Consider the following 27,714-nt stretch of genomic DNA (forward strand, 5'->3'; position numbering starts at 1 on the left):
TAGTAATATTTATATTAATTGCTAGGAATATTAATTTCTGTGAACTTCAGATCAAATAACATTTAAAATAAACAGATGAACAGTGTTACACAAGTAGACATGGAGGCAAACTTACTTTGCTTTACCTTCAGGCTTTTAAATCAGCTTACTTCATTCACTTCAGGTAGAATACTGATTTCTATAAATATCTTCCCTATTTAGCTAACCCTTATAATCCTGTGATCCACTGACTAGGATTGTCTGTTGGTGTGCTGTTACACTTTCTAATGCCATTCATCATTCTGCCATGAAAAGATAGAGGAAAAGAAACTGAATTTTGAGTCAGAGCCTGGATTAAAATGCCTTGCCACTTTACAATCATATATATAATTTAGGCAAGGCACTCACCTCCCTGGGTCTCAATTTCCTTATCTGTAAAATAGGGTGTGGGATTGGATTATAGTCACCACTAGCACTAAACCTATTAGGCTACTATTTTTAGTGTCATTTTCTTTGAAAGCAAGTTTTTGTATTCATATTCTTTCCAAAGGAAAATTGCTATTAGAAATATAAAAAGCATTCTTCTCTATAGTCTCTATTCTATCCATTTTGTGTTGTTATAAAGTTCTAATAGTTTCTTCCTGACTATTTTTAGGATGAACAGAAATTATACGTGTTTTGAAATGAGGGATTTAAAATGAAAAAATTTGGAGTGTGTAGGGGGCAGCTGGGTAGCTCAGTGGATTGAGAACCAGGCCTAGAGATGGGAGGTCCTAGGTTCAAATATGGCCTCAGACAGTTCCTAGCTGTGTGGCCTTGGGCAAGTCACTTGACCCCCATTGCCTAGCCTTTACCACTCCTGCCTTGGAGCCAATACACAGTATTGACTCCAGGATGGAAGGTAAGGGTTTAAAAAAAAAAAATTTGGAGTGTGGTAAAAAAACACAAAACAAGCATTAATGGGATTTCTGGGGACTATACCTGCTTTAATTGGGAACACCACCCTCCCCAGCAGATCTGTACCTGCTCTGCAACTTAGAATCTTAGAGAGTTACTTAAGTCAGTAAGAATGTTAAGTGACTTGTTAGAGACTTGTATCTAGGTCTTGATAAGTACAAGACCAGCTCCCTCTCCACTATAATGCAAGTTTCAAGCTTATGCAAAACTCACAGGTGTAGCCCAAGCCAGATTAAAATGTATTTAGAAAATATTTCAAAAAATAAATTAAAATACAGTATATATAATATTAATTTGTAACTTTTAAAAGCCCCATAAGACCTACACATATCCATTTCTATTTGAGTTTGATAAACTGCACTATAGCCATGCCGATTCTCTGAAATATATATTTTCTCCATTAAAGATGGGTTAATGTCCCTCAGTGAGTAATTGACACAACCAGGATACTAAGGATCCATAACCAGAGTTGAGGAATTGAGTGTTATTTTGCAGAAGTGCTTTTGTCTTATTTAAGTTAGTTGATGAATTTGAGAATTACCTAGTCCATTTGTTTACCCATGTCATCTTTGAGCATGATAGTTAGTTGAAGAAGTAAATAGCCCACTAATATGTAAATTGTTTTGCATGCCCTCACCTAACACAAAAAGTAACTTGGTAGTCTTCCTAAAAGCCTTCAAAAGAGAAAATACTCAAAGTAAGGATCTATGGATTAACAAATTTAGGGTGAGTTGGAAATACTCTTCTTTAATTCTTGACTATTTGGGGATTCCTCACTGGCTTTAACAAATCACTTAATTTTTATGTGTCATTGTGCTTATAAAAAAAAATACATATAACACCAAGACTCTCAGAGGGGATGCCATGAGAAAGAAATTTTAATAGGGCACTTTAGACTGATATGGGTGAACAGAAATAGATTTGGAAAAACAAAATATAGAGGCTACAACTTGCAAACTTATTGCAACTTTGAGACAACAGCATTAGAGACTAGACATAACTATAATAATAGGTTAGTAGTGCAGTTTATTAAAGTTACTTTTAAGCACATTGGTGTACTCCTGATAAGATATGCAGGAAAAAAACAGGTGGAATAAATGGCATTTGTTTGAAAGACATTACTGGAAGCTGTCCATAATGAAGATCTCTGTACAGTGAGAATAAATCTATACTCTATTGGCCAGTACAATGAGATCCAGACATTTATGGTAAAGCTCCAAAGTAACCTATCTTCTTTGTGATTTACCCAAGGGTTTACTCTCAATCCTGCGTAAACTGAAGAGCGCACCAGACCAGGAGGTGAGAATTCTTCTCCTGGGCTTGGATAATGCTGGCAAAACTACACTCCTGAAGCAGCTTGCATCTGAAGACATCAGCCACATTACACCTACACAGGTAAACACATTCTGCTGTGCAGTATTTTGGTTCATGGTACATACATAGTAACCTTTAGAAAAAAGAAGACTAAGGCATGAAGTATATGATGGAGAAACAGAACCTTTGTCTTTAAGCTCTTAGTTCAATGCCCAACAACATATTTTAGGCCATCTAAAAATAAACATTTATATTACATATATTCTGAACCAGCATTCTTTAGAATCACACATTTTATTAAGTACAAGGCACATAATATTTTTACTAAAAAGGGAGGTGGGCCAGTGAAAGATAATAGCCTAAGGATTATATCCATGAAATATTGAGTGTAATCCATGAAATATTTAAAGAATCAGAGGAAGACTCACTGCTTTAGATGGATATTTTATAGTGGGTTTACAAAAAGACACAGATAAGAATTACTCAGGATACGAGGATTGCACCAGTGGAAAGAACACTCGGGCTGTTTGAGAGCATGCATTTTTTTTAAGTATGTGTAGGACTGACAATACAAAAAAGAAGATCACCACAGGCTATAACCCCCAATTTATGTTCTAAAGCTCAGGCCAACTAAGATGAATCTAAAAGATAGGGAAATAGCTGGTGCTTGAGGAAACGAGAATTCTCTGTACTATTTTTGCTCATCAAAAAATACCTTTAATACTGAGCTTCTCAGAAAAGATTCCACAAGAATGGAATTGTATTAGGGCACTTTGAACTAATAAGGATGAATTGAAATAAATGAAGATTAGGATAAAGAGAGTACCAGGGCTACATTTTGCAAATCTGTTGAAACTTTTAGACAACAGTATACAAATCCAGCCATAACTATAATAACAAGTTCAGGATGGAAAAATTCTAGTGAATGCCTTTGTACCTCCTTGTCTTCAGAAGAGAAATAAGGAGAAAAATTTTAAGAAGAAAAATCACCTCCTCACTAAATAATACCTGGATATATTGACTAGCAATTGATCTAATGTACATAGTAACCTTGTAGTGTTAGCATTTATGAGAAAAAAGAACATTACAGACCTGGGGTCATTCATCAATTTCTTTCTGAATGCTAAGACCTTGGTATTATGTTAGTATAATTGTTGATATGTGTACTTCATTACTAGTGATCATTTTTGACTTGTACCTTATTTCTGAAGTCACTGAGCTGCTATCTAACAAGCAATTTTACAGCTTCTGAACAATTCTTACAGTACAAAGAATACTAAATTATAATAGTTTCTCCTGGAAGGACTAAAAAACACATACTCTAGTGTGTCAATCCTTTACAGGGGAAAAAAAGATACTTTTTTATGGGTGTTCAGAAAAAGGACAAGGCACTCTTTGAAAACATAGACTCATACTGTACTTCCTGACCTTCATATTCCTATACATCTATGTCTTTACTTGACAGAGTTTGGAATTAACAGTATATTTGAAAGAAACATTTTTGCTAAAGTCACAGTTTCAGATAGTTTTGGCAAGGAGTTAAAATACATTCTCCATTTATTTACCCATTGTCTTCATTCCTAAGTTGATCAAACATTTACTTATTTCTGTTCCATTCAGAGTTTTATGGAAAAGACAGTTACCAACACTGTATCTGGTACCACCTTACCTCCTATGTGGTGAGTCCTGGTCTCAGATCTCAAGTAGTGGTAGTGGCATATAGCCAAATCTGCCAAATGTTCATGAAGGAGCTCCCTCTCCTTATTAATTTCTATTGAGCAAGATGAAATTCCTTTTCACTGTATCTCTTATGAGAAAAATAATGTATTTATATAATATAATCATAGTTATCTGAACCTTGAACTTTTTTGTTCATTTGTTCTCATAATTAATTCCTGACTCATAAATCTAACGATCTGTGATTTGCTCATCTTCCTTTAAGCTCTCCATTGCAGTAACTCCTGAAATTCAATACATATTTCCAAGTTACCTAAAGATTACTATTAAAGAACAATGCAAAGTATTCTTTTGGGATAGGGAAATTTCTCCCCAACCACTGCCCACAATATGACTTCTCACTTCAGGGTTTGATTGTATGTGACTCTATGGTCCTATAATAAAGGGCCTGTGATTCAAGTGCAAATTCATTCTCTCACATATGTATTAGCATAAGTTTAGCTTTTTGCATACCCTGTTATATACTTTCAATACCTTTCACCACTCTGAGATTCTCTGATGTCGCTCTTTTTTGCCTATTAAAATTGATCTCAATATCTCACCTTTCCAACCCTTGTAAGCACTATAGATATATTTGGTTCAAGTGAATAAACATTTATTAAAATCTTACTATGTGCCAGATACAAATGAAAAAAGGAGACAGTCCCTGCCTTCAAGAAACTTTACAGTCTGATGGCAAAAGACAGCACACAAGAGAAGCTGGAAAACAGGGGTACTAGGATGGAGCATCAGAGAATGCCTGATATGAGGCAGTGTTGTTCTATGGCATGGAAACCAGGCAGTGCTGCTGATAGAGAATGGAGTTACCAGGAAGGTTGTGAGCCCTCTAGAAAGGAAGGTTTGGGAAGAGTTTAGGGCTCCACCCTCCAGCTCTCCAGAGGGGAATGGCAACTTCAAGTGAGTTGATAATATATAGCAAATCCAAACCTGAGTCATGGTAATGAGGTTTCTAGTGATCAACTTTTCTTGGGGAAGGAAGAGGGCATGTTATTCTCTGGAATAGAAACCAAGCAGAGTTGCTGATGGAGAATGAAGTACAAAACCATATGTCAATTCTCTGACCGTGTAAGCTGCTGACTCTTCAACACTGGAGAGGTAAACTGTGAGCTAACCTTCTTCTCCTCCCTATTATTTTCATAGTAGATAATTTTCCTTAGTACTGTGTTTGTTTCTGTCAATACCTCCTCAGAAGTGGGAGAAGAAAAAGCTGTTAAATGTGACCTTGTTACCAATATGATTTCAAAGCATAACTGAGTGACTGCCTTTTTTGTTTCCAGGGCTTTAACATCAAAAGTGTACAGTCACAAGGTTTTAAACTGAATGTCTGGGACATTGGTGGACAGAGGAAAATCAGGCCATACTGGAGGAATTACTTTGAAAATACTGATGTACTTGTAAGTACTGCCTAGGCTGCTCCATTAATTCAAAGCCCTTCCTGCTGTGTGCTAGGAACATTAACACTCTAATGTTCTCATTGTCAGTATTTCCACTGCCATAACATTAATCATCATGAACTTATTAGCAGGGCCAGCAGAAGGCTGTGGATTGTGAAGCAAGCACTCTTGGAATAGACTTTATAAGACACTGATTGTTGCTTGGTAACAATATCATGCCCTTCCATACCTTAGCCAAGTTAACTGTTTATAAACATACTCCAGTGATTTGAGCAGAAAGACAAAATTTAAAAGATCATAGAATAACACTAACTATAATCATCTTAATGAAGCTTAGAGACTTTTTTCACCCCTTTCTAAAATAGAAGAGCCCTTACTTCATAAGAATGCTTTGAGAATTAATTTTTCATTATCTTCAAATGAAAATAATATCAGAAATTATATGTTAGTATTGTAAAATCAAATCAACAAATACTGATTGTATATCTACTACATGTAATTCACTGTTGTAAGAACCATACTATGATCTGAACTTTTGTGCAGAAGGCTTATTTGGCCTAGATGCCAAATTGGTTGTTTGTGTTGGTGTGGAAAAAACAGGCTGAGTAGAAAGGGGGAAAAAAACCTAGGAGAAAGAATGAAAATTTTCCAAGAAAAAAACTGCTCCTAGTTTCAGAAAACTAGTAAGTGCCTACCCATAGTATCCATTCTTATATTTATCTAATATTAAACATTTAAATATCATTCTCAAATTGCACTAAAAAATACATAAATAGATTAAGAAGAGAGATTGTGGAGAGGAATAAAGTTTATATCAGGGCCTTTGCAGGTAGAAGATGCAGTAAGGAAAATTCTAAAAGGTGGATAGTATAAGGGCACACATCTTTGCCAGATTCCCAGAGGAGATCTCTGAAATTTCCTAGTCCTTTGGTGAAAATTTAAGAGCTAGTATGGGCTGGATGCAAAGATTATGTAATGTGAACACAGATACAGTATTATGGGTAACTCATATGTACCCAGCAAGCTACGTATATTTGAGCAAAAATCAGTTCAGCCCAGCAAATGAGGAAGGGGTCTTTATAGTTTCAGGCAGACAGTGCAAGGTTGCATCTTAGATTTAGACTCAATTTTGTATTCTAGTGCCTTTAAGATCAGGCATTGCCTGGTTTTCAGCCATGTCCATAGCACCACTTTGCCAGATTTTCTGTAGCACCTGGGGATGCAGTTTTTTTTATTTGTTTATTTTAAGTTCTTCACTTCTTAAGTTGGGAAAATATGATTCTAAGCTATTTTGCTAAAATCAAGGAATTTCAATAATTCAACCATTTCCAACCATTAGGATGCCACATGGAATTAGTATCTTGAGAGCCTGAAAGGGTTAACTCAGGTTCTAAACACAGCCCAAATTATTCCCAAAGGAAGATGAAAAGCATGAAGAGCATCTGGTTCATGATTTCCTAATTCTATAGTCGAGGGGAGATAAAAGGTGTGCTAGAAGTAATGAGCAGATACCACTTTTCAAGCTGATTCGAAAGAACAGAAACAGATACCACTGCTGATTCTCAAGTGTAATGGGGAAATTTAAGGCTTCTGGGAGAAGGTTATAATATAGTAATGGTTACAAATGTGGCTACAAGATTTATATAATATTAACAATGGCCGCCAAGGAATTTACTTATGAAATTCCTAAAATGAAACACTCAAGTCAGAATGAGGTTTATGGAGGTTTAATCACACTGGGAGTAGGGAAAAGGTTAGGGAGAGAAGGAGAGAAGAGAAAAGGGAAAGAGGCTACTCAACCTCTGACCAAGGCAGAGGGAGTTTAGGCCTAAAGGCCCAGGTGGAAAGAACCAGTCCTTAACTCACGTGACCGATCTGAAGGAAAGCTGTCTGCGGGCGTCCTCTCTCTCCAAGCTCCTAACACCAACTCCCCCTAGCTCTCTCCACAGGAAGTTCCGCCAATCTCAGAGGCTGTTCCCTACCTCTCTTCCTGTGTCTCACAAATCCAATGGTTGGCTCTAGCTTGGCTTAGGACAGCCCAGGTGGGCAGTTAGTTATTTCTGATTAGTCATTGACTAGCGCATGCCCGTGTAGGTGGGTGTGCACAATTTTTGGGTGCTAGACCAAGATGGAGACTTTTAAAATTCACACAAGGAATAGCTTTCTATATCGAAGTCCCATCATCTTCTTGTAACCAAATCATACCATAATTCTACTCATCTCCACTGAGAACTCATATCTGTCTCAAATTCTCTGAAACAAGATAATTTCTACACTACAGCAAACAGTGGAAATGTATTGATGTGAAATAGCTATAGCACAGTTTGTATAACTTTATAGATAATCCAGAAACCTCATTTCAATCAATAGCCTCAGTATTCCTCCCCAAAACTTTTGCCCAGCTACTAACAAAATATGAGTTTCATTTCTTCTTGATGTGTTCCCCCTCTGGTGGAGAGATAATTTATGAGCATCAAAGTGGCCAAAAGGTGGCAGCAGTAGGGAAGAGGAGGAAAAACAAAGAACCTTCAATTCATTGACTAAATGATTACTCCTTGGATAATGGAGTTGGATGAACTTTTGGGAGTCCCGATCACATCAGGAAAAAAAATCATTCTTTCTTTCATGAACAAATAGAGCTTCAGTCATTTCCCAGAAGGCATGTGCATTTACCTTTATCTTTGGGTTAAGCAAAATTGCAAGTGTCCTGAGCTACATCAAGGTTTCAGAATAGGGCTAATAATTTAGTTTATCCTGGTCCACACTATTTTAATATCAAGGTTAGAAGAGTAATAAAGCTTCTATTTTTTCTGGTTCTTTGATTTTTTTTAAAGTTTATTTATTTATTTAATTTAGAATTTTTTTCCATGGTTACATGATTCATGTTCTTTCCCTCCCTTCCTCCCACCCACCCCCCTGTAGCCAACAAGCAATTCCACTGGGTTTTACATGTGTCATTAAGCAAGACCTATTTCCACATTATTGATATTTGTACTAGGGTGATCGTTTAGAGTCTACATCCCCAATCATATCCCCATCGAACCATGTGATCAAGCAGTTGTTTTTCTTCTGGGTTTCTACTCCCACGGTTTTCTGGTTCTTTAATGCTGAAGACAGGATGCTTTGTTTTAGTTGGTTATGGGTTTGTGTTTTATATGGCAAGATTAACAGACAATTAGAAAATAGATCATCTCTCAAGGCAGTATCATTTTCCTAAGTGGCAATGCCGCACAAGGAGATAGACATTTTTTTAAAAGATAAAATTGGTGGAGAAGAAAAAAGCAAGATGTTGAAGAAAAACAAAATAGACCTACTAGACAAGCCTGTCCATTGCTTTTTACTTGACTCATTTTTTAGATAATAAATGGGGTAGCTATTTTGTAGGCCTCTCCTTAGAATTATTTTACAATCATTTCCAAATGTTGAAAGTGATTTTAGAGATAAGCCAAACACTATGAAAAACATATGTATAGATTGAGGGAAAATATGGCTACTTTTGAAAACATACTTGCCACAGCACAGAAGTGTTTTTATGGGACTATTTGTATAAAAATGCCAACTAGCTATAAATCAGTGCCAAAGCTTTATTCTTGTTTTCCCTCAGCCTCTGAACTTGCCAGTCAGTTCTATTTGAGTTTGAGTCAGCATTCTAGCCTTCTCCTGGGACCACATCTCTCCACTTCTTAGAACCCTTCACCAACTTGACATAATGTTGTGATGGACTATAAATACTTTGTCTTTGCCTTCATACTATACCTTCCAAGCTCTTTCTATCCTTGCTCTTAAAACTCAGTCTCTTCCTTCCAGGCAAGCACATTTCCCTCCTTTTCTATGATTTTGAGAGGTTTAGAGGATATACTCTCAATATGAGTTATCAATGTTATATGATAGCCTAACATAATCTTAGGCTGCATTAAGAAATGTATATCATCCTGGAATAAGAAAGTGACAATCCCACTATATGCTGTCTTCATTAGACATGTCTGGAATACTGAGGACAAATGATATTTGGACCAGAACTGGAGATGTTTAGACAGAGGAACAGAAGGCTTAAGGAGAGCATGATGACTATTCAAGTATTTGAATTACTGTCATGTGGAATAGGGATTAGGCCACAGGACCAGGAAAAATGGGTAAAAATTGCAAAAGGGAAAATTGACTTAAGAAGAAACTTGATAACAAGTAGAATTGTCAGAAAGGAATGGATTGCCTTGGCAAATAATGTGTTCCCCCCTTATTAAAGGTCCTTAAAGCAAAAGATGGATGGCCATTTGCTAAAGTATGTTAATAGAGGGGATTCTTTCATGTATAGGTTAAGACTAGATTTTTTTAGGGACCCTTTTCAGTTTTGAAATTCTGTCACTCTTATTCTTTCCTTTCTATGTCACCTGCATGAAATCTTCTAGGCAACCTTCCTTACGGGGACATCCTTCTAATCACTATTGATATAATGTCATCATCTTTCTGGTACATTGCTTAATAATAAAATCCATTTCAATCTAGTTTAGACTTACTCCCTCAAGCAAAATAACAGTAGAACCAACTCCATGTTACATGGTTAATGTTTCTTAGCATAAAGATGGCTACTATGCCAATATGTCCCCTTCCTTTCTACATAAAGTATTTATACCACTCATGTAATAAAGAAATTATAAGCCTAGGAGTTAGAAGTACCTTCAAATCTCATGTTCTATATTAAATTGTCCATTATTCAGCATTTATGACATGATCACCATGTATGAAGTATAGTGTTGTATCTTATTGATCCTCTTTGGATATTTTATAACAACAATCAGATTTTGGAATAGTGAGGCCCAAAACATTTTTTTGTGCCTTTCTTCTCCCTTTGATTTTCTCTGAAAAATAAAACCAACAAAAACCATGAAAGTATAGATGGTCTTTGAGAGCAAGAATTATCTCTATAGTGGTTTTAGACTGAACTTTCTAGTTCTTAGCTTTGGGTGATTGACTCACAGTGCAATTGGCAGAAGAATTTTACTTGGTTGTATTTTAGAAGGGAATCTGGTTTTGATATGAGACAGAACTTGACTGCCTATGCACAGGCATTTTTAAGTAGTTTACTACTTTTGAAGATGATTAGTTTCTTTTGTTGAAGACTACTTTTAGATGAGATTTGTATTTGTCTATGCATTATTTTAATTTTAATTTCTAATTATTTTTTAAAGTTCTAGATTTGTTATGTATATATAGAAATAACAAATTCCAAATTGTCTTGTACCAACAGCAGAACTCTCCTCCCGATTTTCCCAGTTGTCTTCTCCTCATCCCATAAACAAGACAGGCTAGATTTTGAACATAAATGTGAAACATACCTGGGCAACTTCCTTTATCATATACATTAATTCCAAGAATATTGCCTGTGTGATACACTTGGCTTCCATCACTTCCTAGATATTGGTGTTTAGGAAGAGAATTTTCTCAGGCATTTTATGTTTTCTTTTGCATGCCCAAATGAGATAAAGGGTGCCACCCTGGACATCTCAATGAAAAACTAACCTCATATTTACTGCTCACTTCTAGAAGCAGCACTATATTTTTTCTATCCCTGCTAACTAATATAACTCCTTTCCTATTTCCTTTAATAGATATATGTTATCGACAGTGCAGACAGAAAACGATTTGAAGAGACGGGTCAGGTAAATAATTCTTCTATCCAAATATTTCCAAAATGAGTGATTCTCCATTAATATACCTTGTTAAATGTCTGAAAGTTAAGGAGCTGTTTTTTGTTTAACCTTTAAAATTCAAACAAAACAGGCCTTGAATCAGGCAAAAAAAGAAGTTGATTCAAAGGCTATTGGTTGAGGTCTTTACATGCAAATATTAATAAAATAAAAGAGATAAGACAGTAAATGGAATTAAAATGAAGATTAAAACTGATGCAGGTTCTTTCACAGACCTGTTAAAAAATGAAGCCAAAAAGAACTTTATTCTTTTTTTATTATATAGCTTGTTTTTATTTATATCTTTCAACATTAACATAACTGGCTCAGGGGTTTTTACAAAAATTGTAAGAAATGTGTAACCCAAGTGGGTTGCCCTTGTCTCCAAACCAAATAACTGTAAATCCTGAAATCCATCTTGTTCTTAAATATATAGTATCCTGTGTACACATTTTTTTTTAAGTGAAGGGACTTATATAAAATGAAAGTAGACTGATTTTTTTCCTCTTTTAAATGAAACAGAAATGTACCCTCTTCACTAGTCCACCTTTTTAGAGAGGTAAGACTCACACATTAGTATAGGGTCATGAGCCTTTTCTATAGTCTCAACATGGAGTTTCTGGGTACAGTTGTTCAAATGACATTTGGTAGCTTTTCCTCTTCTCTAGGAATAGAATCAAGAACTTGTCATACATTTTGGAACTACCTACCATACCATAGTGACTTAACATCCTTATTAATTTGATCCAGAACTAAATAGGAGAATTATATCTTATCTCAAAGGTCCTTATATGATCAACCACATGAACCATCTAGCTTCTGAGCAAATTATTTCTTAGTAGCTAAACTCTGTGTGAAATAACATATTTGTGATTGCTTGCAGTGCCTTCCTACAAAGATTTACTGCACAGAGAAAGCCAACATACAACTGAACATCACCTTCCATAATCTAAATATGAGAAAGCTTATGAAATGTAGTGACAACATAGGTGATAATATATACATGATTTGGGTATATGTCCATGTTTTCAACAAAACAGTGATTAAAATAGTTACAGCCTCTAAGTACCTATTTATTTTAGTTTAACATCATAGTCTTCCAAGAACGTCATCAAAGGGCAAGTCATTTTGTCAGTTACAGACAAAAATATTGTGTAAAGCTTGACTTTCTAACAGTATGATCTCAGCAGTTTAGGAAGGTTTGGGACCATCAGTTATTCTAAATATTTTTCCTTTTTTAAAATTCAAAATAAAATTTATGTTAACCTTCCTTTATAAATATTCAAATATAAAAAGAAAAAATGAAAATAAAATAAAACAAAAATTGTAGATATAACCATATATGCTATTTTAGCGATAACGAAAAGAGGCATGTATAGTAATCCTAATGTCAGAGTAACAAAATAATCCTGCCTGGTTTTGTGTCCCTTTTTGAAATGTTTTTCTTGTTAGAGGTGAGATTTGGTTGCACAGAGTCATGTATGGATTTTCACCTTCCTTTCTAAAATTATATAGGAACTAGCTGAATTACTGGATGAAGAAAAACTGAGTGGTGTCCCCGTGCTCATCTTTGCTAACAAGCAGGATTTGCTCACTGCAGCCCCTGCCTCAGAGATTGCAGAAGGACTGAACCTACACACAATCCGTGACAGAGTCTGGCAAATCCAGTCTTGCTCAGCCCTTACAGCAGAAGGAGTACAGGTGAGATGACAAGGATGTGTGTGATGAGAAGCACAGTGACTATCAGAGAATGTCTGAACATAGAAAGCTATGAAATGAAGGACTCTTGACAGTTAGGTAATTTGCAACTCTATAGCAAGGTCACAGTAATAGTTTTTAAAACATTTTTGCTTAGCAACCAAAACAATAGCAGCAGTTTGATATACCAGAATTACAACAACTAGAAGCAGATGACTATAAAGGCTTTTACAAATATATATTGACATGATAGAGCCATCAAGAGTCGTGTGCATTTGTTGACCTGGTAATTTTCATCCTTTTTTCTCCTCTGCGCTTCTCCTTGGTATATTTCTTTTTACTACTGATTGGTTTCCCCATTGGGAAGCTCTAGCAGGCTATGTTTTATACATAAAATTTGCATATGTCACGTTCATTTTGTTCATTTAAACAACTGTCAACCAAGAACCTACATCCCCAAAGAATAGTTAACTGTTCCAGCCTTGGATACTCTCCAACCTCAGATACTCTCTACAAGATAGTATTATAATCAGTTAGTCAATTAACAACATATATTGCATGCCTCTTAAGATAGTGTCATTATCATAAAGCCTTGAGGATTTAAGACATCCCTCTTCTTTAAACATTTGGTTTGCTTAATAGAATATATTGTTACTGCCTGTTTGGTCTGTATTAATACTATAAAAGTCTTGGACAGCAGTGCTTAAGTATTTGGTAGATTTCACTGACCTTAAAAATCTTAGAACCTTGGGGCAGCTTAGTAGACCAGTGGATAGAGCACCAGGCCTAGAGTTGAGAGGACCTGGGTTCAAATGTGGCCTCATATACTTCCTAACTGTGTGACGCTGGACAAGTCACTTAACCCCAATTGCCTAGCTCTTACCACTCTTATGCCTTAGAACCAATTCTTAGTATTGACAGAAAATGAAGATTTTTTTTTTAATTTATAACCTCTAATTGTCATCTGACATTGGTCTCTAATGAGGTCACCTGTTTGCTCTTCTCTGAACTTGGTGGATTGGGATAAGAGCTAAGATTTTATACTTGAGCTATGTTCTGTAACCTCTTTCCATTTCCCTTCTGATGCTCTTCCCTTTCACCCAAGACATTTAACACGGACATGTCTTAAAACTGCCTGACAAACTTTATCATAAGCACAACAGTCACTTCCTAGAATTGTCTCCATTCTTCCTCATGGTTTGCTGCTTGCCTTTCTGTTAGGATACATACACAGGCAGCATCCAGCCATAGCTATACCTCCATTGGGTTTCTAAGTTTGAGGGGAAACTCATTCTGCATGAAGCAAGTGACCACAACATTCAATAAAGACAAGTTATTCACCCCTGAATGCTGACCTCCATTACCACAACAAAGCTGTCTTCTCCTACTTTCCCAGAAGGGGAGAGCACTAACTTTAGCCACAGATCATCTAGGCCTCCTCCAGTATTTATTCTGGGGTTCTTTGGGCCTCAATCACTTTCTGAAAATTAATTTTCAATAATTTTTTCAATATTTTCTGAGCTATTCTGATTATTATAATTCAATCTAAACAGTAAAAGTATGATCATTTTATTTAATAACTTGTGGTTAGCTTGAAAAAGAAAAAAAGTTAAGGTAGACATGGGAATTTATCCATATTCATTAGTCTGACCAATGAATGAGGGAAGAAGGCAATCTTTTACATTTAAAATGATAGAATTTTAAGATCCAGAAAGGATTTTGGTGTTGATTTCATCGAATCTCCTCATTTTACAAAGGAAGGAACTGAAATCAGAAAGAGACTTACCCAAGATCACACAGTTAGTTAATAATAAACCACAAACTAAAACCTTGGTCTCTTGACTCTCAACTAGTGTTCCTTCTACTACACCAATTTTGGTGAATCTACAGGGCTTCTTTTCTCACAGAATAGTCCAGAACACTAGTTTATTGTGTCTTGGAGTCTAAGGAACAAAAGGGTGGAGAAATAGATTTTAGAAGCAAATGGTAATCTTTTTTTCATTTCGACAGAATATAGGAAGGGAGGTTGGGGGATAAAGCTTCAGTTAAAACAGTAAGGTTTTTGTTCCTTAAGCTTGTCTTCAGAACCAAAGAAAGGGAAGGGAGAGATTTTTAGAAGTACTCTGAGCAATAGAATCAGACTAGAAAGACATAACTTTAGAGTACTCTTCTGAATCACTCTCTCATTTATTTTCACCTCCCCTTTTTCCTTCCCATTATTGGCCAGGAGTAAATTATAGAGCATGTTTTTTCCCTTGACTTTGAAATCATGACAGAGAAGAAATTCAATGCTTTTTGGTGCACAGCATATTTATTAGAAATTATAGGCAGGTGAGCATACCAGATGGGTGGAAAGATAGACTAATTTAAACAGAGTGCTAGAACAAGAATATGCCAGTGGTACTATTTTGAAAAAAGGAAACTACTCAGAGCAAGACCTTCAGGAACCAAGTTCAGAAGAAAAAACAGCACAAGAGACCCAAGAAAGAACTATGAATAAGAAAAATAATGACTTTCTATGGAAGAGGAATAGTTTGAAGGTCACTTAATTAGTTTAGTAGATAGTACCATGGTGTATAGAATTGGGTAGTTAAGACTGGGATTTCAAGGTTAATGAGATTAGATTATGGTTAATAGAATGATATAAATTTAGAGAATTTAACCATTATTTGAAATGGGTTATTTAATAAAAATGTTAATTAAGAAGGGAATCTGATGTCTATTGTCCCTTAATGTTAACCTTTTGGGATTGAATAAAGGTCATTGACAATTTTCTGTGAAAAGCATATTCATTGTGTAGTACTAGGTCACCATGACCCTTTCCCCAGGTAATGCCCCTGACCCAGGCTTTTGCCCACTCAGTCATTTTCTTGTTTTCCACTTTAGCACGTCACTTAAGTCATTTAATTCCCTTCTGACTTTGCTCATTAAAACTGTGGGCCCTTTAATGCTTTTTTGTTCATCAAGCCTGAAGGTTATTATGTTTAAAAGTAAAACGCTTTATTAGAAAAAACTATAGAGTTTAATAATTTGTATTAGTTGGATATACTTTGACACATTATTATTTTGTAAAATATCTTGTTTATTCTTTTCCTAAAAGCTAGCCTTTAATACTGGTTGTCTAATAACAGCCACAAAGAAGACCAGACAATAAGTGTTCAATAAGAATTCAGGTAGCATTGCAAACCACAGGTCTCATGACCCCAAAGGCATATATGAAGGCCAGAAAAGTGGTAACCTGCAGTCTCTATCTGTTATAGCTCTTTGAAGACTGTATCTCTCTAATTGTATCCCTTGTGTCTTTTGTGTTATAATGTGCTTTAAAAAGGCCTGTCTTTTTCTGATAAATTATGGCTACACTAGAGTGGGAGGGATACTTACATGTTAGACTCCATACTTCCCAATGGATTCAATTGGTGTGGGTGGATCATATCATTAGTTGGAATAGATTAAAAAAAAGAAAAGGTGAATGCTGTTTTGGAATTTTAAAAGGGTGGAATGGTGAAATAGAATGGAAAACTTTGTTCCTCTGATATTATCAAGGGTGCCTCCAGAAAAAGGAAGTAAGGTATAATGTTCAATAGCACCTTTTCTGATTGATGAAATTGACTTTTGAGGGCATTGATCTAGATCTGAACTGGTGTGCTTTTCCTTATTTATGGTGACTGTGATCCAAGACCATAGTAGATTTTAAGCAGATTTTTAATGGAAATTGTCAAGAGCAAAAAGGACCTGGAGAGAAACGGAAGTATGGCAAGAATATTAGTCCTGGAAGTACTGTTCCCACTTAAGAGTCCTGTGGCCCAGAGAAGTTATAGGAGATGTAGTGATGTCAAATAAGTAAAGGTTGAACGAAAAAAGCAACAGTTATTGAAGACAATAGATCTGGAATTTCTTCTCAGCTCCCTTATCAAGATGCCTAAGCTATGGAAGCCTTTTCCAATTCATGGCATTTAGCATAGAAACTTATTGCATTTTTTCTTTTCCCTTGCTTCTTCTTTGGGTGTTTTGGAAATAAGGAACAAATGATCTAAATTAGAGCCAGCCAGAAATGCAGTAAAAGCAGGCCTTTGTCAAGTTTTCCCTTTCTACAAATTAGGTTTGAATCTTAAACTAAAGCACCAGCAAGGGCTGTTCATCCCTTTTTCTCTCCTCACAGAGTAGAATTTTTGGCCTAATCTGTGGCCAAGTTGTTCTAGAAAGCTGTATCTGATAGCATAGACCCACATTAATCTCAAATACATTTAGACTTCAAAATTCCAACTAACTCTGAACTTTAGCATATGGCAGTCCATGCTTACCCCACCAAAATAAACTTTTCTTTTTAGAATTCATCCATTACTGATTCTTTTTCCTAATTCTTATGTCCAGAGCCTATTTAGATATCTGTTTTACTGATATTACCACATGGACAATTTAGTATTAGGACCACTAGCCATGACATTGATATGTGATTCATGCTTTAAAGTCAGCTTTGCAGAGAAATACAAATTATTCACTAACTTGTAGTTTGGGTTTTTTAGGTGATTTTCTCCTCCCTTTCACAAGAATAAGCCAGTATTCTTGGGGTTTTTTCCCACAATTACATTTTAAAACATTTTTTAACATGTTTCTTAAAATTTTGACTTCTATATTCTCTCCCTCTCTCCCCTCCCCTCATTGAGAAGGCAAATAATTTAATATAGATAATACATGTACAGTCATGCAAAACATATTTACATATTAGTCCTTTTGCAAAAAAAAAAGAAAGAAAGAAAAGGAAAATTAAAAAGGATGATCTGTTTTTAAAAAAAAAAAAGGTTTTTTTAAGTATGCTTTGATCTGTATTCCCATTAGTTCTTTCTCTGGAGTTGGATAGCATTTTTCATCATAAGTCTTTCAAAATTGTCTTAGATTATTATATTGCTAAGAATAGCTAAGTCATTCACAGTTGATCATCATTCAGTAGTGTTATTACTATAATTCTCCTGGTTCTGCTCACTTCACTTTGCATTAGTTCATGTGAGTCTTCCCATGTTTTTATGAAACTGCCCCCTTTATCATTTCTTATAGCATTAATGGGCATCCCTTCAATTTCTAATTCTTAGCCCCCACAAAAAGAACTACTGTAAATATTTTTGTACATATAGATCCTTTTCCTTTTTCTTTTATCTTTTTGGGCTATAGACCTAGTAATGATGGTATTGCTGGGTCAAAAGGCACTCACAGTTTAATAGCTCTTTGGGCATAATATAGTTAGATTTAGTTCACAGTCCCATCCCTTTCACATCCCCTCCAACATTTCTTTTAGATGTGAGGTGGTAGTTCAGAGTTGTTTTAATTTGCATTTCTTTAATCAGTGGTAATTTAGAGCATTTTTTCATATGACAATGGATAGCTTCTTCTGAAAACTGCCTTTTCATATTCTTTGAGTACACCAATTAAGATTGGCTCTTATAAATTTTACTTAGTTCTCTATATTTGAGAAATGAGGTCTTTATCAGAGAAATTTGCTATAAAAGTTTTTTCCCCCCTATTTCCTGCTTTCCTTCTAATCTTGGCTGCATTGTTTTTGTTTGTGCAAAATCTTTTTAAATGTAATATAATCAAAATTATCCATTTTTACATCCTCTAATGTTCTCTATCCTTGATTGGTCATAGAGTCTTCCATTATCCATAGATTTAACAATTTAAATATAATTATTGAGCATCCCAAGAGCTTCTGTTTACGTGGGTTATATCTAAGAATATTTACCATATTTAAATAAAATAAAATTTGAATTGTACTCTGGGGTTGTTGTTTTTTTTCTTTTTTTTTGTGAGGAGGGGGCTAGAAATAGAGAACATAAGGAATTGTTTTTTAACTTCCATCCTACTCAGAAGATATGATTTTGCTACCTCTTGTGGTGGTTGTAAACAGAAGTGTCATCAAGGGCAGCCAAGCTTAATGTCAGTGTTGCCTGAAGCTGCTTCTTAATCTAAAGGTTCTGATGATGCCATGGGAGAAGTCAAATTTCTATAGGCAAAGGGGCTGTGCTCCTTATCCTCTTAAAATGCTTGCTGATGTGATAGTGCAATCATGAATGCTCTAAAAAATAGTCCCACTTGTAGCTTTTGATACTTCTGCCAATGATGAGAAAATGATATATGGTTACAAGAGTACACATTGAAAGAGACAGTTAGAGACACGTCTCCTCTAAGAAGCCCAAAATATGATGGAAAATCACTGTTGGACCACATATATCAGTGTTTCTCAAGGACCCTTTTATTACAGTGAATGGTGTGATGATTTGGTAAAATTCAGTTCTTATTTTCCTTTGGACTCAAAGTTTGAGACCAAAGCTTTATATGTATAGAGGCTTGCTCATATCTCTGTGATTTGTTTTGTTGAAATGAAGAGAATCTATTCATCTCTAGAAAAAGTAGGGAACAGGGAGTCTCATTGTCATTTGGGAAGGGGGAGGCAAATATGAAGAAAATGAGTTAAACCTGTTTTAAATTAAATGCATAAGTGCTAGGTAATGCCATGGAACTATTTCCAGCTTTTGGAAACAGAGCTCAAATTCACCTTGCTTCACTGTAAGTAAATGGCTTTAATAGATATGAATATTAAACTAAAGCACTGGAGCTATTTTTTTCTTATAATTCAATTTTTCAAGTCCTTAGTCTTTTCCTCCCCACTTCAAATTGAAAAGGCAAGAAAAACAAAACAAATATATGAAGTCAAGCAAAACAAGTTCCCAAATAGATCATGTTACCTCTCCCTCACCAAAAAAAAAAAAGTCTCAATCTGTACTCTGAGGCTATTACCTTTCTATCAGGAGATGAGTAGTGAATCCCTTGAGATTGTGATTTGTCATTGTGCCAAGCAGAGACTTTAACTCTTTCAAAGTTGTTTTTGCAGTATTGTTGTTACATAAATTGTTCTCCTTGTTCTGTTTTATTTTACTTTGTATCAGTGCATAGAGGTCTTTTCAGGTTTCTCTAAAACTATTGTTCAGTCATTTAGTTGTGCCTAACTCTTCATTTCTTACAACCATCTAGTGTTCCACTCATTCATATACCATAGCTTGCTCAATCATTCCCAGTTGATGGGTACCCCCTCTTTCTAGTCCTTTACAATCATTTTTAAAAGTCACTATACATATGTTTGTATATATACACATCCTTTCATCTTTGATTTCTTTGGGATATATACATAGTGGTGACCCTAGTCAAAGGGTATGTGCAGTTTAATAGCTTTTGGGATATAGTTCCAAATTGCTTTCCAGAATGGATAGACTAGCTCACAGTTCCACCAATAGTGCATTTAGTGTACCTATTTTCCCACAGCCTGTCTAGTACTTATAACTTTACTTTTTTGTCTCCTTTTCTGCTCTAATGGCCATAAGGTGGAACCTCAAAGAGTTGCTTTAATTTGCATTTCTCTGATTATTAGTGATTTAAATTATTTTTTTCATGTGGTTATTAATTGCTTGGATTTCTGCCTTTGAAAACTACCTATTTGTATCCTTTAATCATTTGTCATTTGGGGAATGGCTCTTATTCTTAAGAATTCAAAGCAGTTCTCTATTGATCTTAGGAATGAGATCTTTACTAGAGAAACTTGCTGCAAAGATTTCCCCTTCACCCCAATTTACCTGCCTCACTTCTAATTTTAACCATATTGGTTTTGTTTGTGCAAAAGCTTTATTTCATATTTCAAAATTGTCCATTTTACTTCCTGTTATCTTCTCAAGCTCTTATATTTGCACTATATCTATTTCAAAAGTAAAACCATACAACATGTGCCTGGCACATAGTAAACCCTTAATAATGCTTTTTCACTTATTCATGAAAGGCCAATGTGAACTAATTCAGTCTTGACTTAATTGGAAAACAAATGGTCTAAAAGAATATGGGACAGAAGAGGATTCTGTCTTATGAAACCTTTTCTCAGTTTCCTTTGCTTTTTGTACTGGTAGTTGAGATTATGTTTGGTAAATGTAGCATGTCTATGCAATCATGAAGATATATCAATGCTGGACAATTGGGCGACTTACTGATCAGTGGTTAGGCCCCACCCTAAACCTAGGGAAATATCTTGGTATTCACATAATACAGTACAGAAAAGCTTTCCAAGGTTTATAAAATAGAAATTCTCTTCAGGCCTGATAGATAAAATATGGAAAGGGGCTAAAAAGGCTCACTTCCCTATTATAGCATGGTACCCTGTACTCCTACAGTTCTTATCCATCTTTTGGCTCTGGTTGGAATCCACCATTAAGGTCCCTTATTAATGTGATCCTAACAAAGTTGGTACCCTGTGTGACTATGCCGTGATTTGGGTCATCTGATGCCTCTCTGTTCTCCCTTAGAATAGGAGTTGCAGTAGTCCAATAGGGACGTTAGGAGCAGTGAAGTTTATACCTGATATGATTTCCCTTTTTTACCACACATAACTGAATGAGGAATCTAGCTATCTTGGCAGCTATGCCACAAATAAGCATCATGACCCCCAGGCTTCCCTCTTATCCTTGCTAGCCCAGCAGCTACCAGGGAGGGGAGCTACCTGTGGGGTCAGGCTGCCAGTAGCACTGCAATCCTTTTAGAAGGAGCATGGCCACGTCAGTTCTGCTCTGTTAGACCTTTCCCTTATCCCTCTCTCCCACATGCATTGCCTGGAGCTGCCCACCAGTTTGCCCCCTCCCCTTTGGCTTTTTGCAGCTGAGTAAACATTTCCCCAGCTCCTTGCCTGTATTATTAGTTCAGTTTCTGCATAGTCACATATAGTATAACTAAACCCTCCCACTAATAGTTTCCCCATTTGGAAACCCAAAATGTGGCATTTGGATGGTTGTCCCTCCTCTCACCATTTTGGATTCTAAATTGGGTTAAATTAAAAAAAAAAAAACAGACATCTGGGCAGACCAGTGCTGAGGTGCCCGATTTATCAGTGTTTGTACTGGTATTTGAAGATGAAAAGTTGAATGTAAGAGCTAAGTTATTCAGCAGTGCCATCAGAGAAAGAATGGTTATCTTATTCATCATGCTTTGATTTGTAAAATCTTCCCTTTTGTCTCCTGGCAGGGAATCATTTTTTCCCTAGAAGCCAATTAGATACTAAAATCTATGTGCTCTTTAAATTAATAATTTTCAGAAAATGGCCTTAAAGCCAGCATTCAGCTTTCAAAGTAAATTAAGCTGACCAGTTGTAAGGTGGAAATCCATTAGAGTTCACCTTCTCTCCTGCCTTGAGCTTTCTCCTTCTTTCCCCCTGCTCCCTGGCTGTTCTGTGCTGCTGCTGCTGCTGGGCTTCTAAAGCAAAAGCCCATCAAAAACCCGCCTCGACTATGGTCATCAGGACATTTCTCCAATGATCTGGTTCTCCTCTGGAGTTCTTTAAAGGCAGTGAGCATAGTTCTAATCACTGTAAATTCAGGTTATGGCCAGATTAGTGGGGAGATAGGATGGCTGCTTGTTGTTTTGCTGTGATGTATTGTTTATGGGATTAGTGTTCTGAAAGGCCCAGGGTGTCAGCTGATATTTATTACTTTAAGCTGTCTCAGCTGTTCTGGTTCAGCAAATAGACCTACAGTCACAATGAATGCAGAACTCTGCGTGTCATGTATGCCCCAATGTGTGCAAATGTGATTAGGGCTTTAGATAGTATGGACTGCAGATGCAGGGAGGAGTCATGCCAGGAATCTAGTCTGATTGTACTCTGCTACTGAGAATGTTCACTATCTTTTTGAAGGCTGGAGAGATGGAAGATGAAGGGAAAGGAGTCAAATATGATTCTTAAGGTTGTTGAAGAGGTCCGTGGCAGGCTGTGTGGGTGAGCAGGGTGTCGGCTTCTGAGCTGAATTTCTAGTTGGCTTTCAGCATAACAATTTTTACTTATCTTGCTCTGCAGTCTTCCTGAAAAGGACACTTTTCAAGGTTGCTGTACCTTTAAGTGAACCTTCCTCCACAGTTTTCCTGTCTGGTTGTGCTTAGAGCTATGATAATCTGGCCAATTCTTTTTAAACAGATCTGTGCTGTGCCCCAAAAAGAAGTAAATGTACAGTGTACCAGTGTATGTCTAGGAATGCATACTGCAGTTGGTTTGTTTTCTCAAAAAGAAATTTAATTTAGCCCAAGTGTACACTGTCGCACTAAACACACTGGGGCACCAGAGAAGGGGCTTATTGCAGCTAGTGCCATAGCAAAGGTCATCTTTAGAAAAAGCCAAAAAATAACTGGAATTCTTTCCTGATAGCTCCTCAATGGGACATGTATCTAGGCAGATGTGTTTATTTTTTCAGAGGGAGTTCCCAAAGACCCATCTCAAAGTTCATACAATGGGTACCCTCATTCAGTTCCCAAAGAAGGAGCTCATTCTCTCTTTTCTGTTCCTCTGGGCCCCTCCCTACTTGACCAGAAGAGGTCACTATCACTTGCTGCCAGCCTTTCCTCCTCCTCCATCCCCAGGGAGACTTAGTTCCCAGCCATAGTCAGGCCAGGGAAACCCAGGAGACCCCTCTGAAAGGGAAGAGAGACTTGCCATGCTCATGGGCAGATGCCTCTGGGCTGGTGGTCAGGGAGGGGAGGGCACAAAAGATTTGGCTTTCTGACAGCACCGCTTTTGGGCATTCCATGCCTCTCTCAACTAACAAATTGCCTTTCTCTGTACATGTTTCCCTCAAAGGACGGCATGAACTGGGTCTGCAAAAATGTCAACGCTAAGAAGAAATAAAATCTAGATGAATGGAAACACAGGAGCCACGGGAGCTGAGTTCTGTCCTGAAAACACTCATTTGCTGCTTTCTGACCATCTGTGTACAGCTACAGCTGTTTAAAGAGAGGGAACAGCACGGTTTCAAAAAGAATCCCCATTCCAGCAGTAGGTTTAACTGATCTCTGAGGTTCAGTATCATTTTTCAAATAAAGGAATTACATTATTTCCTCTGCATAATTGAAATAGTATTAAATGTCTCAAAGCACATGATTAGAAAATGAGATCTTATAAATGAACAAGAGATTGCAGTGCAGTTTAGACCATTCCAGTGGGCTTTAGAAAAGAGAGAAGGAAAAAAGCTTATGCCGAGTTCGTTTATTCACTGACCTGTTCCCTGGATTCCCCTAGCACTTTGGAAACCACACCGAACATTCCCTGGTGTTGGTCAGATTTTTCCCATCACCAATTGAACTGGTGCTACATTCTTCCTATGTTGAAGGGGGTGGGGGACTGGAGGGAGCAGCAGATGATTAAACCATCTTGTCATGCAGGTAGGAGAATGTGCATGTAATCCTCCCCCTTTGGGCATGGAAAAAGAAAAAAAAAACCTTTATTGAAAACAAGTCACTACAGAATTGAACCTCCCCCCACCCCCAGCAACAGAGACAAGCAATTTCTTAGGGCTCTGGCAGTAATGACAACTGGAATGTAAGGAAAGGTGGGAGGTTTAATTCTAGAAAAATTAAAAAGTCCTTTAAACCGCTCTTAGATCGAGGGTACAGACTAGCATAAACAGGCTTCTCCAGTTCAGTGGAGCACGGAGCAGCCTACTCAGCTTAGCTGGCCTCTCTGTGGTGCTCCTATAGAAGAGATTTCTAAAGCTCAAAGAATTCTGTGTTTAAATGATTACAATAGGCCCCTGGTATCAGATTTTAAAAATAAATGCCGCTTTACTGTGAACCCATTCCACAGAGAAAAGCTGCACAGATCGATTTTTTAGATGAGATCAATTTTTACAGAGCAGCAACTTTGTGGAGTAGGATGAGGGTGGAAAAGATTTGCTGTTAGAACACTGGTTCAGTGATTCCAGAGGTCACATCCAGGAAAACCAGGCTCCCAGCCCCACTCTGAAGGACCCGCCTGTGGTTGGTCATGAGGCTGATGGAAGGGAATCTGCTGTGGCTCTGAGTTGTTGGGAGAGTTTCTTTTTTCTTGCCCTAAGAAATGTCCCCAATTTAGTAAGGCCTATCTCAGAGCTACCACACCTCTTTAATTAGACTGTACTCTGGTGCCTAGGGGCTCAGGCTTTGAGAGAATGAATTTGAGATTCTCTGTCCAGTTTCTGGTGGAAAGTCTGCCTCACATTAACTTTCCCTGCAGTTGACCCTTAAGTCTCGGCAGGATAGTGGAAAGTTGAATGGGCTAAAGAGACCAGCTGGCTTCTCATCCCCAGAGGTGGCCTGTTCTGACCAAGTCAGAATCAAGCTGGCATAGCTGCTGACTTTCGGTACCAGCCCCATAGTCCTGGGACCATGGACTCCATCCATCTTTCTGGAAAAGAGCTTTGCATATGAAACTGAAACATCAATTTTTAAAGGGGGTGGGGGTGGGGATGTTGATAAAAATTCTCATCCTTCACCAACCACAAAAAGATGCCCTGCTGAGTCATGCATAAATTGATTAAAAAATCACTCATTGCTTGGCTCCATCTGGGATGTCATTTCACCCCTAATCTGTGGTCCTCCTGGTGAGGGAGAAGAGCTGCCTGCCTGGAAGCAAACTAGGATCCCCCCTCACCAGGCTACCAGCAGAGCCCCTAAACTACCAGATGCTAGTGTTTCCAAAGCAGGGCCCTTTCTACTCTAAAAGGCTGAAAGCCCAGAGGGCAAAGGGTGTGATTGCTGATTTTAAAATGTGTGGCTTTGACTGGCTGCAGCCATGTACTGTTTCTAATATATTTTCACACTTTTATCACCAGCCTGCAAAGTTGCTTTTAAATTTTTGCCCTCCCACATCCTCAGCCACCTTTTGTAACTTTCCTAGGTAGCTCTTTTAATAAAATGCAAAGTAATTACTGGAGTCACCAGCCTCCATCTTGTGGGGAGGGGCAGGAGGGAAGCATGAAATAATTTTTAAAAGCTCCTTTTTTAAAGCCCCCATTATGGAAACAATGTTTGTTGGGATTCCACTCCCCCTCCTAAAAGAAGGATTACAAATTTTCCTATTCACAGCAAGGCTAAAGACAGGCACATTTTTTTTCAATCCTGGGGTAAGGGTGGAGGGAATGAATAAATTGGCCAAAGGGCCCCACTGGCTTGACTGTGGCATATCCCCCATACAGACCAATGTCGGGGGAAACTGGAGCACCCTTCTCCTCCACCCCCAGCAGCCAGTTACTTTGAGTTCATTTGCCCTGGCCTGTAAGCAGTGCACCCCCTCCTCTTTGCTATCCGATTGTTGCTATGGAAACAAGGATGTCATTGATGTGGGCCGAGCAGGGGAACATGTCAGAGCACAGCTGAAAGTCAGTGATTACAACGGTTAGAAATGTTATGCCAGGGTTAGAGAAGCCAGAAGCTCGGGGCAGCTGCTGGGAGGACATGTTCCTAGCCTACTCCCTCCTTCTCTGCTACTGTCTTCCCTTGATTTTGACAAATTTCTTTATTCCCTCAAGTGAAAGCTATTTCTTTGATACCCAATCCCCCATTCCTCAACGGTTGGCTGTTGCTGATCAGCTCAGCCAAGGTTCCAAGGGGGCAGCTGGGGACCCCCAGGAAATGCCATGTCACTAAGGCCAGCACACTTTGCTTTATTGTCATTGGAGTCAGCTTTTATTTTTCTTCTTTCAGAGACAAGCCTTTCTTTCCTTGTATTTTTAGCTGCTCCATTCCTTGTGGTTTCAGGGTTCATTCTAAGCCATCTAAAGACCCATTTTTATAGGCCCTTTGGAAAATGATAATCAAAGGGAGGGACAAGGGGTTTGGTCATGTGGAAAACTCAATGTATAATTTAGACGTCTGTCAAAAAAAGTAGCAAATAAATCTAGTAGAAATAAGAGCAGCTTGGAATGTGTTGTGCTCTTTAAGGAAATGGAGGGAGGGGCCTGGAACGCTGTCCCATTTCAAAATGTCTCTTTCAAGGTGTTTTTTCAGAAGGCCAGTTGTCACCCATTTGGTGACAGGCAGCAATCCTCAATCTTTAGTATCCCTGTTCAAGGCCACCAGACTCCAGACATCCCCCCAGCCCTCAACCACACAAGGATTTTACTTCTCCTTCCTGGGCCTTTTACTAGCCACAGGGAATTGCTCCTCAGAATCAGACACTGGATCTTGCAGTCCAAACCTGCCATTTTCCATCGGGTCAATAAACTTCTCAGATGCAGTAAAAGGTATTAAGGTGCCAAATGTGGAAGAAGCCTTCGCCCGGCCTGGCCCCACAGACCATAGAAGAAGAAAGGGAAAGGAGTCATAAAACTTTGAAAAGAATCTTAGATATTACTTAATCCAACATCCTCATTTTTTAAAAAGCAAGATTGAGGCACAAAGACTAAGTAGTTGAGCACAGCCTAGAGATGGGAGATCCTGGGTTCAAATCTGATCTCAGACATTTCCTGGCTGCATGACCCCCGGATTTAACCCCCATTGCTTAGCCCTCACTGCCCTTCTTCCTCAGCACCAATACACTAGATTGCTTCTAAGATGGAAGGTAAGGGTTTTTAAAATAAAAACAAACCCCCCAAAAAGTAAGAAGTTAAGTGGATGGACTGGCTAGAATTGGGACCCAAGCCTCCAGACTTGTCAGTCATTCTACTAGACCATGATAGGGTGGGAGAGCATGGGACTTGCTTCTCCCACCTTCATCCCTATCTCTCTACCACCCATCTCAGCTTTTTTTTCATCTTGGCAGCTTTACACTCACATGCCTGGCCCCAGACCCACTCAGACCAACGGGACAGCTTTCCCAGCTCCGAAAGAGCAGGACAGAAAAGAGGAATGGGGAAGGCAGACAAGAGAAGACTCCTTCCCCTGCTGAAGCTGGGTGTGTTTTGTCTCTCACACCTTGTCCCCAAAGCATGGATCTGGTCTAGAACTTGGGGGAAAGCAGCAGCCTCAGCCAGCAGCTCAGCCACTTCCTGGAATTAGCCCTATCTCTGAGCTACCCGATTGGCTCTGGGGTAAAACACAGTTGACGACTCAGTCAAGCAGCGTTTTAGGGCTTCTCTCTCTCTCCATCCCCCTTAATTGCAATCTGTTCAGCAATTTCCCTTTCTAAC

At 37.8% G+C, this 27,714-nt stretch overlaps 1 protein-coding gene across 1 annotated transcript in view; it reads left to right on the forward strand.

Annotated features, from left to right (window-relative positions):
- ARL3 (ADP ribosylation factor like GTPase 3) overlaps positions 1-26,496 on the forward strand; it is a 30,644-nt gene extending 4,148 nt beyond the window's left edge. Inside the window, exons 2-6 of the mRNA XM_007479093.3 lie at positions 2,188-2,331; positions 5,265-5,381; positions 10,988-11,038; positions 12,581-12,766; positions 23,412-26,496. Of these exons, the coding sequence (XP_007479155.1) occupies positions 2,188-2,331; positions 5,265-5,381; positions 10,988-11,038; positions 12,581-12,766; positions 23,412-23,459 (546 nt within the window). The 3' untranslated portion in view covers positions 23,460-26,496. The remainder of the gene's footprint in view (positions 1-2,187; positions 2,332-5,264; positions 5,382-10,987; positions 11,039-12,580; positions 12,767-23,411) is intronic.
- The last annotated feature ends 1,218 nt before the right edge of the window (positions 26,497-27,714 follow it).

Source organism: Monodelphis domestica, chromosome 1 (genome assembly GCF_027887165.1).
Source record: "Monodelphis domestica isolate mMonDom1 chromosome 1, mMonDom1.pri, whole genome shotgun sequence".
NCBI classification, from domain to species: Eukaryota; Metazoa; Chordata; class Mammalia; order Didelphimorphia; family Didelphidae; genus Monodelphis; species Monodelphis domestica.